Source organism: Phocoena phocoena, chromosome 19 (assembly GCF_963924675.1).
Source record: "Phocoena phocoena chromosome 19, mPhoPho1.1, whole genome shotgun sequence".
Lineage (NCBI taxonomy): Eukaryota > Metazoa > Chordata > Mammalia > Artiodactyla > Phocoenidae > Phocoena > Phocoena phocoena.
In genome coordinates, this window is record NC_089237.1 from 27170837 (window position 1) to 27186834 (window position 15998).

The 15998-nt window shown below is 37.3% G+C and overlaps 1 protein-coding gene across 1 annotated transcript in view; it reads right to left on the reverse strand.

Annotated features, from left to right (window-relative positions):
• The window catches only part of USP32 (ubiquitin specific peptidase 32), a 142714-nt gene that overhangs the window by 40505 nt on the left and 86211 nt on the right, over window positions 1-15998 (reverse strand). Inside the window, exons 11-12 of the mRNA XM_065896813.1 lie at window positions 4381-4483; window positions 631-826 (exon numbers count right to left, since the gene is read on the reverse strand). Coding sequence (XP_065752885.1) covers window positions 631-826; window positions 4381-4483 — 299 coding nt within the window. The remainder of the gene's footprint in view (window positions 1-630; window positions 827-4380; window positions 4484-15998) is intronic.

The window sequence follows — 15998 nt, forward strand, 5'->3', positions numbered from 1 at the left end:
AATCTCAAAGATGAAACAACAACAGAATAAGGTTGAGAGCTCTGCTACTGTATCAGCAGAATAATAGGGATCAACTAAATTCATTTGGGCCAAAATACACCAAAGCATCTTCCCCATAAGTGTAGAACCACTAAGTTTTATGTACGTATCAACAACGGAAGGGGATTATGGGGAACATTATGAAGTCTTTCTAAATATTTTAACAAAATAACTCCCAAATTCCATCCTGAAATGTCTGTAGAATCTGATATGAGGGTGCATTTAATCCAATGAATGTATGCTTATGGTTAGAGAGAGTTCTGGAGATAAAAATTTAGATTTTCTTATGTCTTCTCAAATTTAAATTTATTGACAAAATGATTTAATAACAATATGGAAAGATTGACTTAATCAATGAAAACTGTGAAAATATTTTCAAATTGAGAGATTAATGAGGTAGAGTATAGAAGAGCCCCTCTTTGTAAAGCTACTAATACATTCAAGAATCTATTAATTGACCATTTCATTCGAAACTTATTTCTGTGAACGGAAACCTGATGCCCCATATCTTACCAAGCACACTCTCTGACAAAGTGTACCCCTTTAAGAAATGACCCTGCCTAAACCTCTTGGAAAACAAACTATGCTTACCACTGCCAGCAGTTTCCGAGGCTTCAGATGCAGTAGAAATGTTGTCTGAAAATTTCTCTTCTGTGGTGTTCACATAACTGGGGCTGCCTCCTCCGATTCTATCTTCACTCTGCTCTATAGGAGGTACTGCTGTTCCAAATAAATATTTTCCTCCATTCAGAACAGATGACGGCTCAATTGCAACAGGGCTGGCATCCTAAAAATTATGAAGTCAGAAATTAAGAGGTAAAATTTAATAATCTGCCAATTATGCAGCCTTCAAAAATGAATCCGCAAATGGTCTATTGTTTCTAATCTTCCTGTGGTTGGCTACAGTCACTTAAAAACATTTTGATGTATAACTAAATTTTAATTTCTTCAAAGGGGAATAGTGTATATAAATAAAATTGGTAAGGCAGAATGGGAACAGACTGCAAGGGACTCTGTGCCACAGAAAATAATTTAGACTTTATTCTGTTGAAAGTTGGAAATCATGGAAGGCTTTTATTGATACTAAAAAATTAAATAATATTTATTCTTTTTACTATTAAAGATTACATTGTTAGTATAGAAAATATGGGAAAATATGAAGAAAATAAATATCACAAGTACTCAGATGCCATCATTTATTTTTTGTGACTGAAAACATATACATATATGTAAAAAATAAATGTGGAGAATACAGTTACAATTAAGGGCAGGGCACTGACTTCCCAGCTCTGTGACCTTTTACAATAAGTAAACTTATAAGCCTCAGCTCCTTCATGGGTAAAAACTAGGATAATATTAGTATTAATATCTACCTCAGAGTTTTATGCCTGGCATTTAGTAAATGCGAACTATCATTCTGGTTGTTGTTAGATATCACATTTTAAATACAGCATATTGCTAGTTTTTCTTTCCCTTAATATTATATTGATAGGATTTTTCTGTGAGAGGCTTTTAAATAGGGGAATAGCATAACCCAATTTTTGCTTTAAAAATAACTCTAGTGTGTAGAAAGGATTTGAGGCAGAAACTGAAAATTGAGACACAAATTGGAAGACTTCTATAATAATTCACGCAAGAGATGATGAGGCACTAAACCATAAAAAGCTAGATCCATAAGTAAGGAGACAGAGAGAAGAGCATGGATTTAGGAGATAAAAAAAACTTGACAACTAATTGTGTATGAAAGAGGGGCACAGATAATTCCAAGGTCGGACATGAGGTGCTGGCTTAGATGACTGGATGGGAGTTGACACCTTCATAAGATAAGGTGTATTGGTGACTGGAATCGTTTTGGGAATAACCTTATTTTGGGATATTCTGGTTTGAGATATGTGGACATTGAGTCTAGTGCTCAGGACAGAGAAAGAGACTAGATATAAAAATGTGAAGCTCAACAGACTTCTGGTAGGACAAGAAAATGGTGTATGTAGAATAAGGAGAGTACAGTATTTACAGGATAGGTAGCAGAAGAATCTGGGAAGGACACTGAGTCTGAATGACAAGAGAAAAATCAGGAAATGCAGAGTACCAGAAGCAGAGGCCGCTAGCATAGAACTATTCTCTACTAAGTTTACTTGTGGAAAAAAAACAAAAAAAAAGAGAGAGAGCTAAGAATTGAGGAGAAGCTGGAGGGAAGGTGCTATGAGAACGTATATCTGTGAGTGTTTTAAAAAGATCAGGATAGGGCTTCCCTGGTGGCGCAGTGGTTGAGAATCTGCCTGCCAATGCGGGGGACATGAGTTCGAGCCCTGGTGTGGGAGGATCCCACATGCCACGGAGCAACTAGGCCCGAGAGCCACAACTACTGAGCCTGCGCGTCTGGAGCCTGCGCTCCGCAACAAGAGAGGCCGCGATAGTGAGAGGCCCGTGCACCGCGATGAAGAGTGGCCCCCACTTGCCGCAACTAGAGAAAGCCCTCGCACAGAAACGAAGACCCAACACAGCCATAAATAAATAAATAAATAATTACATAATTAAAAAAAAAAAAGATCAGGATATTTTTAAGTGAGAGGGTAAAGAGAAAGACTAACAGGGCTAACCAGTAGAACAAGATCCCACAGGCATCTGAGAATGACAGACAGTAGCATGGGTAAAGGATCTTAAGTGGCATTCAATAAATAATGACATAAATTTTAGTAGATGAAACTGATCAATGGCTGTGGGTCTTGAAAGCACAGCTTATAAAGTAACTAGTTGAAACCCAAGAAAAACATCAAATTTAAAAGACAAACTCCAAGTCACAGCCTAGCAACAGCATAATGGATGCTTTAGATTCTTTTAATGAAATTACAGCATCCCTAATTTTAGCCAAAACAAGGAGACATTGTGTCAATATTTTATTAGATTTTTTTCCCTCTTTGATCTGTAAGGCAGGGGAATATTATCAATTTGTAAATCCTTCAGAAGCCAGCTCTGAAGAAATTCCAGTGCCTTTAATCAAGAGTGGCAATAAGAATGAAAATGAAACCTAGATTTCTTTCTACACACCAATTAACTTTATTGGACTAAAAAAATTTTAATAGCCTTATTGTTAAAACTTCAAATAGTTCAAAAGCACACAGATTCACATTCTTTATTACAGATCCAAGTGTTAGCATCTTCTATTAATTATTAACTTTCTTAAAATATGGGAAAGGTACCAGATTATTTTGGGTATTAAATAACCCTAGTTCACAATGAAAAAATTATTCCCTATTCCGTTCTCTTTCAATCCTCTGATTACTTCAAGGACAGGGTCTCAGTTTGGTACTAATGTGCTAATCTAATGCTTGATCTGCTAATCTAATACTTGACAATTTCTATTTTTGACAGAGAACAGGTCTCAGTATCAGTCTTCAAAAGACAACACTACTTGGCTAGACTTTAATAATATATTTTATTTTCATTGATTTTATTTTGATCCTCTATTTCTGGAATGTGACACTGATTTTCTATTTAAGATAGTGATATAAAGTTTCCTTTTAAAATAAAATATATGTATGTAAAAATGATAAAGTTATTTATATAAACATACTAAGAAAATAATAGTATGGGAACTATATGGTAAAAAAATGGTGACCATAGTACACAAATGATTAAAAACTGGGAGTCTACATTAAGTATGGATTTGGGGCCATCAATATTTTAAATTCAACTATCCACCAAAGAAGTCAAAATTGTATATGGACAATGGAACAACAGAATCACACTGACCTATGGCCTGTGAAGTAGGCCTGAGTAGTTAGTTTATATTATTATTATGTTTAGACTTCAGTTTGTAGACTTCATAGCAATTTATTAAAGATAATATTGATCTTCTCACAGCTTTTCTGATATTGAGTCCCTACCAACAAAATGTATTTCATTTAAATCAGATTTCAAAAGAAAATTTTCAGTAAACAAAAATGACTTATTTAAATTAATTCAAACTTTTGCTTCAATTATGCTTTCTGATTTATTTGGTCTGGAGTGGAGCATAGGCATTTCTTTTTTTTTTTTTTAAGCTTTCTATGTGATTTTGCTATGCAACCACTGCCCAAGTGAGGATTATAGTCTCCTACTTTTGTTTTCATAATGTGCTCCAAATGCTGAGTATAGTAACTGATTCCTTAATGAATCTATTACTTGCTCTGGAACTTGCCTGTTAGAAAAGCAAGTTGGTAGCATCATATAGGTATTCATTTCTTTCCCCTTCAAATCTTTATCTAGGTTGGAGCATTTTATTACTGGCCACTAGTCACACAAAGCCTGATGGAGTTAATAATCCTATGAAAAATGTAGATAAACAGGAATCTTACTCACATATTTGACATATTCTTTCCACTGCTGCCACCACTGCATGGAGATGATAAACCAATTGTGTCCGGGTTGCAGACCATACCTGCTCTCTCGTTCTAACCATCCTCTGTACATACAAAAGAAATTCAGTACAACAAATGGTGTATAAAACATATGACCATGCACCCACAAATTATCATTAGAAATTTTTCAAAGGAAAAACATGAAACAGATATACTCGGGAGATGGCCACATTTTAAATTAGTGAAACACTGATAAGCCAATTTCTGGAGTCATAACACCACTATTAAGCCTCCAACTGATGTTTCAAAAACAGCTTAAATGAGGAATAATTTAGTAACATACTAGTTACCTGAATTAAGTAAAGAACTCAATGATTTTGGTAAACTTACAGTCATGTGCAAACATCACCACAATCCAATTTTAGAACATTTCAGATACCCCCAAAAGATACTTTATGCCTATTTTTAGTCATTTTTTAGTCAAATTACTGCCCTCAGCCACAAGATACCACTAGTCTATTTTCTATCTCTTATAAATTTCCTTTTTATGAACATTTTGCAATTTTTAAATGGGCAAGGAACTTAAATAAATGGAATGTTATCACATTGTCTTTTATATCTGGCCTCTTTTACTTAGCATGTTTCTGAGGTTCATCTATGTTGGAGTACATATCACTAGTTTGTGCTTTTTTATTACTGAATAATATTCCATAGGTATATTATTATATGTATACATATATATATATATATATACCATATTTTATTTATCTATCTAACACCTGATAATTTGAAACTGGCCAGCTGTTTTCCAAAGTGGCTGCACCATTTAACATCCCCATCAGTTATTGTATGAGGGTTCTAGTTGCTCCACATTCTCACCAACACTTGTTATTGTCTGTCTTTTCTACCACAAATGTCCTAATGGGTGTGAAGTGGTGTCACACTGTGATTTTATTTTTAAGATTAATTTATTATTTATTTATTTTTATTGTACTATAATTGCTTTACAATGTGTTAGTTTCTGCTGTACAATGAAGTGAATCAGCTATATGTATATCTATATCCCCTCCCTCTTGGACCTCCCTCCCATGCTCCCATCCCACCCATCTAGGTCATCACAGAGCACAGATCTGAGCTCCCTGTGCTATACAGCAGGTTCCCACTAGCTATCTATTTTACACATGGTAGTGTATTTATGTCAAACTTCATCTCCCAGTTGGTCCCACCCTCCCCTTCCCCTGCTATGTCCACATGTCCATTCTCTATGTCTATGTCTCTATTCCTGCCCTGCAAATAGGTTCATCTACCATTTTTCTAGATTCCACATATATACGTGAATATACGACATTTGTTTTTCTCTTTCTGGCTTACTTCACTCTGTATGACAGCCTATAGGTCCAGGCACATCTCTACAAATGACCCAATTTCATCCGTTTTTCTGGCTGAGTAATATTCCATTGCATATATGTACCACATCTTCTTTATCCATTCATCTGTCATTGGTTGTTTCCATGTCCTGGCTATTGTAAACAGTGCTACAATGAACATTGGGGTACATGTGTCCTTTTGAATTATGGCTTTCTCAGGGTATATGCCCAGTAGTGGGATTGCTGGGTCATATGGTAGCTCTATTTTTAGTTTTTTAAGGGACCTCCATACTGTTCTCCATAGTGGCTGAATCAATTTACATTCCCACCAACAGTGCAAAAGTGTTCCCTTTTTTCCACACCCTCTCCAGCATTTATTGTTTTGATGATGGCCATTCTGACCAGTGTGAAGTGATACCTCACTGTAGTTTTGATTTGCATTTCTCTAATAATTAGTGATGCTGAGAATCTTTTCATGTGCCTCTTCATCTTTATGTCTTCTTTGGTGAAATGTCTATTTAGGTCTTCTGCCCATTTTTTAATAGGGTTGTTTGTTTTTTGGATATTGAGCTCCATGAGCTGTTTGTATATTTTGGAGATTAATCCTTTGTTTATTGCTTCATTTGCAAATATTTTCTCCCATTCTGAAGGTTGTCTTTTCGTCTTGTTTATGGTTTCCTTTATTTATTTTTGGCTGCATCAGGTCTTAGTTATGGCACGTGGGATCTTTGTTGCGGTGCTCGGGCTTCTCTCTAGTTGTGGCCTGTGGGTTTTCTCTTCTCTAGTTGTGGCATGCAGGCTCCAAGATGCATGGGCTCTGTAGTTGTGGTGAGTGGGCTCTGTAGTTGTGGCACGTGGGCTTAGTTGCCCCATGGCATGTGGCATCTTCATTCCCTGAACAGGGATCAAACTCATGTCCTCTGCATTGTAAGGCTGATTCTTTACCACTGGACCACCAGGGAAGTCCCCACACTGTGATTTTTAAAACACTATTCTTATTGAGGAGAAATTCATATAACATAAGATGGTTGTTTGTTGCACATTTTAAGTGTACTAAATGCCACTGAATTGTATACTTAACAATCATTTTGTTTTTTTTTAACATCTTTATTGGAGTATAATTGCTTTACAATGGTGTGTTAGTTTGTACTGTGTAACAAAGTGAATCAGCTATACATATACATTTATCCCCATTTCTCCTCCCTCTTGTGTCTCCCTCCTACCCTCCCTATCCCACCCCTCTAGGTGGACACAAAGCACCGAGCTGATCTCCCTGTGACATTTGGCTGCTTCCCACTAGCTATCTATTTTACATTTGGTAGTGTACATATGTCCATGCCACTCTCTCAGTTCGTCACAGCTTACCCTTCCCTCTCCCCATGTCCTCAAGTCCATTCTCTACATTTGCGTCTTTATTCCTGTCCTGCCCCTAGGTTCTTCAGAACCATTTTTTTTTGTTTAGATCCATATATATGTGTTAGCATACAGTATTTGTTTTTCTCTTTCTGACTCACTTCACTCTGTATGACAGTCTCTAGGTCCATCCACCTCACTACAAATAACTCAATTTCATTTCTTTTTATGGCTGAGTAATATTCCATTGTATATGTGTGCCACATCTTCTTTATCCATTCATCTGTCAATGGACACTTAGGTTGCTTCCATGTCCTGGCTATTGTAAATAGTGCTGCAATGAACATTGTGGTACCTGACTTTTTTTTTTTTTTTTGCGGTACGCGGGCCTCTCACTGTCGTGGCCTCTCCTGTTGCGGAGCGCAGGCTCCGGATGCACAGGCTCAGCGGCCATGGCTCACGGGCCCAGCCGCTCCACGACATGTGGCATCTTCTCAGACCGGGCACGAACCCATGTCCCTTGCATCGGCAGGCGGACTCTCAACCACTGCGCCACCAGGGAAGCCCCATGACTCTTTTTGAATTATGGTTTTCTTAAGGTATATGCCCAGTAGTGGGATTGCTAGGTCATATGGTAGTTCTATTTTTAGTTTTTTAAGGAACCTCCATACTGTTCTCCATAGTGGCTGTATCAATTTACATTCTCATCAACAGTGCTACCATTGTTAATTTTATGCTATGTGAACTTCTCCAAAACATTTTCATACATCCCAACTAAGCAGTTATTTTCTATTACCCCCTTCCCCCAGCCCTTGACAATCACCAATCTGCTTTCTGTACCAATAGATTTACCTATTCTGGATATTTCATATATTTCATATAAATCAGGGGGCCCCAACCCCCAGGCCGTGGACCAGTATTGGTCCATGGCCTGTTAGGAACCGGCCACACAGCAGGAGGTGAGTGGCGGGTAAACGAGCAACGCTTCATCTGCCACTCCCCATCACTCGCATTACCGTCTGAACTATCACTCACATTACTGCCTGAACCATTCTCCCCCAACCCCACCCCCCGAGTCTGTGCAAAAACTGTCTTCCACGAAACCGGCCCCTGGTGCCGAAAAGGTTGGGGACCATGGATATAAATGGAATCATATAATATGTGACCTATTGTGTCTGGCTTCTTCATTTGTGAGGTTCATCCATGATGTAGCATGTATCAGTACATCATTCCTTTTTATGGCTAATATTTCATGGCATAGATATACATTTTGTTTATTCATTCATCTACTGGTTGATAATTGGGCTGTTTCCACCTTATGGCTATTGTGAATAGTGCTGATATAAACATTTGGCTACAAGTATTTGAGTGTGTATTTTCAATTGTTTTAGGTATATACCTAGAAGTGGAATTGCTCGATTATGTGGTAATTCCAAGTTGAAGAAGTACCAACTTGTCTTCTAAAGCAGCTATACCATTTTACAATTCTACCAGTGATGCAATGAGGATCCCAAATTCTCCACATCATCAAAAATTTTATTTTCCATTTTAAAAATTAAAAATATCCTAGTAGGTGCAAAGTGGAATTTCATGTGGTTTTGAACTGCAAAATTTCCTTAATGACTAATGTTTTTGAGCATCTTTTCAACTGCTGGATAACCACTTGTATATCATCTCTGAAGAAATGTGTATTCAAGTCCCTTGCCCATTTTAAAATTGAGTTATCTTTTGGTTGGTGAGCTGTAGGAGTTCTTTATATATTCTACTTACTTGACCCTTGTCAGATCTATGATTTACAAATATTGTGTCTCATTCTGTAGGCTTTCTTTTCACTTCCTTGACAATGCCCTTTGATGAACAGTTTTTTAATTTTGATGAAGCCAAATTTATCCATTTTTTTTCTTTGGTTGCTTATGCTTTGGGGGTCATGTATAAGAATTAATTTCAAAATCGAAATCATTCTTGGAGAAATATTTTTGCAGGATATAGAATTCTTGTTTTTTGTTTTTTCTTTCAGCACTTTAAATCTTATTGAGGATCCATTGTATGTGATAAGTAGCTTCTCTCTTGCTGCTTTCAAAATTCTGTCCCTGGCTTCTGACAACTTGATGATAATGTGTCTTGATGTGGATCTCTTAGAGTTTAACCCTGCAGTTCAATAAGCTTTTTGAATGTTTAGGTTCTTGTCTTTTATCAAATTTGGTAAGTTTTTTCTTCAAGTATTCTGTCACTTCCTCTCTCTCCTCTCCTTCTGGGATTCCCATCACGTGAATGCTTGCTGCTATTTCACAGGTCTCCTAGGCTCTGTTCATCTTCCTTCATTCTTTTTCCTTTCTACCCCACAGTCTGGGATAGTTCAATTGAACTACCTTTAAATTTGCTAATTCTTTCTTCTATCTATTCAAATCTGGTGGTGAACCTCTCTACTGAATTTTTCATTTTGCTTATTGTACTTTTCAGCTCCAGAATTTGTGCTTGGTTCCTTTTTATACTTTCTCTTTACTGATATTATCTGTTTGTCCATACATCATTCTCCTGGTTATTTTAACCTCTTTGTTCATGGTTTCCAGCAGCTTTCTGAACATATTTAAGATACTTTATTAAAATCTTTGTCTACAAAGTCCAATGTCTGTGCTCCCTTAGAGACAGTTTCTGTTAATTTCTTTTATGAATGTGCAATGGACTTTCTTGTTTTGCTGCATGGTTCATAATTTTTGTTGAAAACTAGACCTTTTGAATATTATAATGTGGCAACTCTGGAAATCTGATCCTACCCCGGCCCCCGCTGGTTTTTGTTGCTTGCTATAGTGTTTGTTCAGTGACATTCCTAAACTATTTTTTGTAAAGTCTGTTATATGTTGTCTCTGAAGTCTCTCTTCACTTCACTTGTGTTCAGCTAGGGTTTTGACAGAGATTTCCTTGAATGGCAGGAGAGAGGGGAGAAGGAGAGAAAAGGAATAGTAGGGGTAAAAAAGAGGGAGGAGGAGAGGAAGAATAGGGAGGAGGGGATGGAGGAGGGCAGGGTGGGGAGAGGAAGAAGATGAGGAGGAAACAAAAACCACTCCTGTCTTTACACAATAGCTCTGTGCTGGGGAATTCTTCAATGCTTATCCAGGCTCTTTGCAGCTGCCTTAGCCTTCATTTTATACATGCCCTCAGTCTAGAGATTAGCCAGAGGTGAAAACATAGGGGTATTCTCAGGTCTATTCTGAGCATGCATCTTGCCACAAGTATGTGCAAGGCTTTCTAAATTTGCTAGTATACATAAGTGTGCTTTCAAATGCTCTAATTTTCCAAGGAAACTCTCTCCAGCTTCTCCTCCTAGACTTTTGGCACTCCGTTGTACAGCTCAACTATAATCTTTTGCCCCAGGTGGTTACAGTTTGTTCATTTGCTTTACAATATTTTTGAGGAATGCCCACTGCTTTTCCAGCCTGGTTAAGTTCTCAGTTAAGCATACCAGAGATGAACTCCTTGTGTCAGTTCTTCAAATAAACCCAGACAGGTTAGAACAAACAAACACAAATCTTTGTGAACATGGTGTGCTCTCTTCCATGTGAAACCAAGCACAGGTGCCTAAACCAGGAACATGGGTTGCCATCTTCAAGACTGACAATGAACCAGATAAGAGCAAATATAATTGCCAGAGTTTTCCTATTGCTTTTTCAGTTGGCCTCTTTTTAAAATCCAGCATTTGCTTAGTTGCTATAAACCTTCAACTCTTTTTGAGAGTTCTAACAAAGTTTGTTTTGACAGTTTTTCCTTTATTTTTCACTGTTTCTGTGGAGAGACAGGCTCTTGGAACTACACCAGTTTCACTGAGTCACTGCTATCATTGTGCTTTTAATTTGCCTTCCCTGAAAATGCATGGGTGTACTAGCCATTCATTCATATATATTTAGTGAAATGCCTATTCAAGTCTTTTGCATATTTTACTTGGATTTTAAAATGTTGTAACACTCACTTATATAACCTGGAAACAAGTCCTTTACTGAATAAATGATATGCAAATATTTTCTCCCAGTCTCTGTGTTAATGGTGTCTCTTGAAACTTGAAAGTTTTTAATTTTGACTATGTCCAATTTATCAAAACAAATTCATTTATGGATTGTGCTTTTGGTGTTATATCTAAGAAATCCTTGGCAACACCAATCACAAAGACTTTCTATTGTTTTTCTCCAGAAGTGTTATAGTTTTAGTTTTTATGTTTAGTTCTATGGGATCCATTTGGACTACATTGTTTTTGTATGGTATAGGTAAGGATCTAAATCTTTTCAAGGTGGATATCCAACTATTCCCACACAATCTGTTGAAAAGACAACCCTTTCTCCATTACATTCTGTTGGCAAATTTGTAGGAAATTAATTGACCAAATATATAAAGGTTTATTTCTAAACTGTCAGTTCAGTTTGATTGACCTGTGTGTCTGTCCTTGTGCCAGTACCACACTACCTTGATTAATGCAGCCTTATAGTAAGTTTGAATTCAGGAAGTTCTCCAATTCTGTTCTTTTTTGAAGTTGTTTAGGCTAATCTGAGTTCTTTGTGTTTCTATATGAAAATTAGGAATATCTTGTCAGTTTCTACAAAAAAGCTAGGATTTTGATTGGTATCATGTTGAATCTATAAATCAGTTTGGGAGAATTATCTTGACAGTACTGAGCTTTCAAACACATGAACATGGAAAGTCTCTTCATTTACAAAGATTTTAATTTCTCTCAGCCTGGCTTTGTAGTTTTCAGCGCACAAGTCTCACACTTATTTCGTTAAATTTGTTTCCTAGGATTTTATTTATTTTGATTCTACTGAGAAAGGAACTAGAGTCTTAATTTTAACTTTACTTTCAAATTATTCAGTGTTAGTAAATAGCAATTCAATTGATTTTTATATTGATTTTGTATCCTACAACCTTGTTGAACTAATTATTAATTCTAATAGATTTTCTGTGGATTCTTTAAGAGTTAGAATCTATGTCTGCAAATAGAAACGGTTTTACTTCTTCCTTTATAATCTGGAGGACTTTAAAAAATTTATTTATTTAATCTTACCTGATTACACTGGCTAGAACCTCTAATACAAAGTTGATAGATGTGGTGAGAGCAAGCATCCTTGCCTTTGTCCTGATCTTATGGGAAAAGTCTTCAGTGTTCCAACCATTAGATATATCAGTTGTAGGTTTTTCCAGAAATCTTTATCAGGTTAACAAATTTCCATTCCCCAAAAGTTTCTTTGAATGTGCATAGTTGTGTTCCAATAAAACTTTGTTTGTGTACCCTGAGATTAGAGTTTCATTTAATTGTAAAGTGTCCCAAATTATTAATCCCCATTTGATGGTTTTCAAACATTTAAAAATGTAAAGTAACATTTTTAGCTTGCAGGCTGTATAAAAATCAGGTAGCATTCCCAAGTTAGCCAAAGGGACAGAGTATGAAAACCCATGGCCTAGAATACAGCCTGTCCTAGACTGTATTCCATGTGCAGTTGAATATGTATTCTGCTGTTTGCTGGGTAGACTGTTCTGTTACTGGGTGCATATATATTTACAACTGTTATATCTTCCTGATGAATTGAAACTTTTATCATTATAAAATGTCTGTCTGTAGTAACATTTTTTTGCATAAAAGTCATTTTAATTCTAATATCAGTATAGCCACTCCAGCTCTCTTATGATTACTATCTGCATGGTTGTATCTTTTTCATCCCTTTATTTTCAATCTATTTTTGTCTTTAAATCTCAAGTACAGATCATCCACAATTTATGATGGGGTTATGGCACGATAAACTCATCATAAGTTGAAAATATCTTAAGTTGAAAATGTATTTAATACACATAATCTGCTGAACATCATAGATTGATTAGCTTAGGCTACCTTAAACGTGCTCAGAACACTTATATTAGCTTACAGTTGAGCAAAATCATCTAACACAAAACCCATTTTATAATTCAGTGTTGAATATCTCATGCAATTTATTGAATATTATACTGGAAGTGAAAAACACAATGGTTGTATTAGTATAGAATGGTTGTAAGTGTACTGGTTGCTTACCCTTGTGATTAAGTGGCAGACTGGAAGCTGCAGCTCACTGCTGTTGCCCAGCAGTACAAGAGAGTATCGTACCACATATCAGTAGCTCAGAAAAAGATCAAAATTCAAAATATGGTTTCTACTAAACATGTTATTGCTTTTGAACCATGATAAAGTCAAAAAATCATAACTCAGGGACTGTCTGTAGTTGGATTTAAAAAGATTCAGTCTATCTTTAGCTTTTGATTAGAGTGTTTAATTCATTATTATTTAAGGTAATTATTGGTTTGGATTTATGCCTACTATTTAGTTATTTGTTTTCTATTTATTTCAATTTTTTTTTTTTGCGGTACGCGGGCCTCTCACTGTTGTGGCCTCTCCCGTTGCAGCGCACAGGCTCCGGATGCACAGGCTCAGTGGCCATGGCTCACAGGCCTAGCCGCTCCGCAGCATGTGGGATCTTCCCGGACCGGGGCACGAACCCGTGTTCCCTGCATTGGCAGGGGGACTCTCAACCACTGTGCCAACAGGGAAGCCCTCAAGTATTTTTATTTGTTCCTCTATTCCTCCTTTACTTCCTTTTTTGCATTAAATAGATATTTTCTAGTATATCACTTTACTTTTTTTTAAGAAACCATATTTTGGGATTATTTTCTTAGTGGCTGCTCTAGAGTCACAATATGGATCTTAACATATTCTACTTCAGATTAACTCTAAATTATTGCAGTGAAATACAGAAACCTTACTCAAATATAGCTAGCTCTGCCTCCTACTCTTTTTTTTTTTTTTTTTTTTGTGGTACACGGGCCTCTCACTGTTGTGGCCTCTCCCGTTGCGGAGCACAGGCTCCGGACGCGCAGGCTCAGTGGCCATGGCTCACGGGCCCAGCCGCTCCGCGGCATGTGGGATCTTCCCAGACCAGGGCATGAACCCGTGTCCCCTGCATCGGCAGGCAGACTCTCAACCACTGCGCCACCAGGGAAGCCCCTCCTACTCTTTTTGTATTATTATTGTCACACATTTTCTATGTTACAAAAACACAATTTTTAAATCACTATCTCATTAATTTTAAATTAGTAAAAAGAAACAAAATATATATTTATACTGTCTTTTATTAACTGTGTAATTATGTTTACTGGTGCTCTATATTTCTTTGGGTGGAGTCAAATTATCAAGTGTCTGGTGTCATTTCCTTTCAGTTTTTCCCCTTTCAGCATTTTATTTTATTTTATTTTTATTTATTTTTTATTATTATTATTTTTTGTGGTACGCGGGACTCTCACTGTTGTGGCCTCTCCTGTTGCGGAGCAGAGGCTGCGGACGCGCAGGCTCAGCGGCCATGGCTCATGGGCCTAGCCGCTCCACTGCATGTGGGATCTTCCTGGACCAGGGTGTGAACTCGTGTCCCCTGCATCTGCAGGCGGACTCTCAACCACTGTGCCACCAGGGAAGCCCCCTTTCAGCATTTTAAATGCCATCCCACTGGCTACTGACCTCCATCTTTTAAGAATGTCAGCTGTTGACTTGGGGTTGCTGTCTACAAAAGAAGTCATTCTTCTCTTCCTGCTTTGAAGATCTTCTCTTTGCCTATAGCTTTGAACAGTTTGACCATGTGTCTAGATATGAATCTCTTTATGTTTCACTTACTTGCAGTTCACTGGAATTCTTGAATTACTGATTTTCAACACATTTTGGAAGGTTCAGCCATTAATTTTTCTCTGCTCTTTTCTCTCTCTCTCCTTTCCTTCTGGAACTTCCATTATGTTTATGTTGGTATACTTATTTCTGGCATTCCATATGTCTCTGAAGTGCTGTTCATTTTTATTTATTCTTTTGTTTCTGTTCTTCATATTGGAAAAATCTCTATTAGTTTATATTATATTTTGCTGGTTGTTTCTCTGTCGGTTCAAATCTGTTGTGAATTTTTGTTTCACTTACTGTACTTTTCAACTCCGGAATTTCTATTGGCTTCTCTTTTAAAATTTCTGTCTCTTTACTGATATTTTGTATTTGAGCAGTCATTGTCATGATACTTTAATTCTTTAAACAAAGCTTACTTTAGTTCTTTGAAAACACTTATATTCAACTACTGCTTTGTAGTCTGCGTACTACGTCTAACATCAGTGGCCACCTCAGAGACAGTTTCTATCAACTAGTTTTCCCTCCGTATACGGGTCATATTTTCCTATTCTGTTGAATGTCTTGTAATTTTTTGTTATTGAAAACCAGACATATTTGATAATATATTTCAGCAACTCTGGATTCTGACCGCCCCCCCGTGTGTTCTTCCTTGTGACTTCCTGAACTAATTCTGTAGTCTGTCTCTTCTGCAAGTATAAGGCTGCTCAGTTTTCTTTATTATTAGTTTTAAATATTTATTTGTTTTATTTTTGGCTGCATTGGGTATTAGTTGTGGCATGCAGGATCTTCGTTTAGGCATGTGGGATCCCCCGCTGTGGCACACAGGCTGCTCCGTGTTGCGGCATGTGGGCTTCTCTCTAGCTGTGGCGCATGGGCTCCAGAACGCATGGACTCTCTAGTTGTGGTGCCTGGGCTCTCTAGTTGTGGCCCGTGTGCTCAGTAGTTGTGGCACGCGGGCTTAGTTGCCCCACGGCATGTGGGACCTTAGTTCCCCGACCAGGGATCAAACCTACGTCCCCCGCATTGGAAGGCAGACTTAACCACTGGACCACCAGGGAAGTCCCAGTTTTATTATTATTTCTTATATTTATATTTAAGCCTGGATTTCTTGGGAAGAGCATAACTTACTTGCCAGCCAATGACTGGTGAGAGGCTGTGCTTAAACATCTGGAGCCACTTGCACCTTTTCTCTGATGGATCTGTGTTCACCATTTGAGAAACACATGCAAAGTT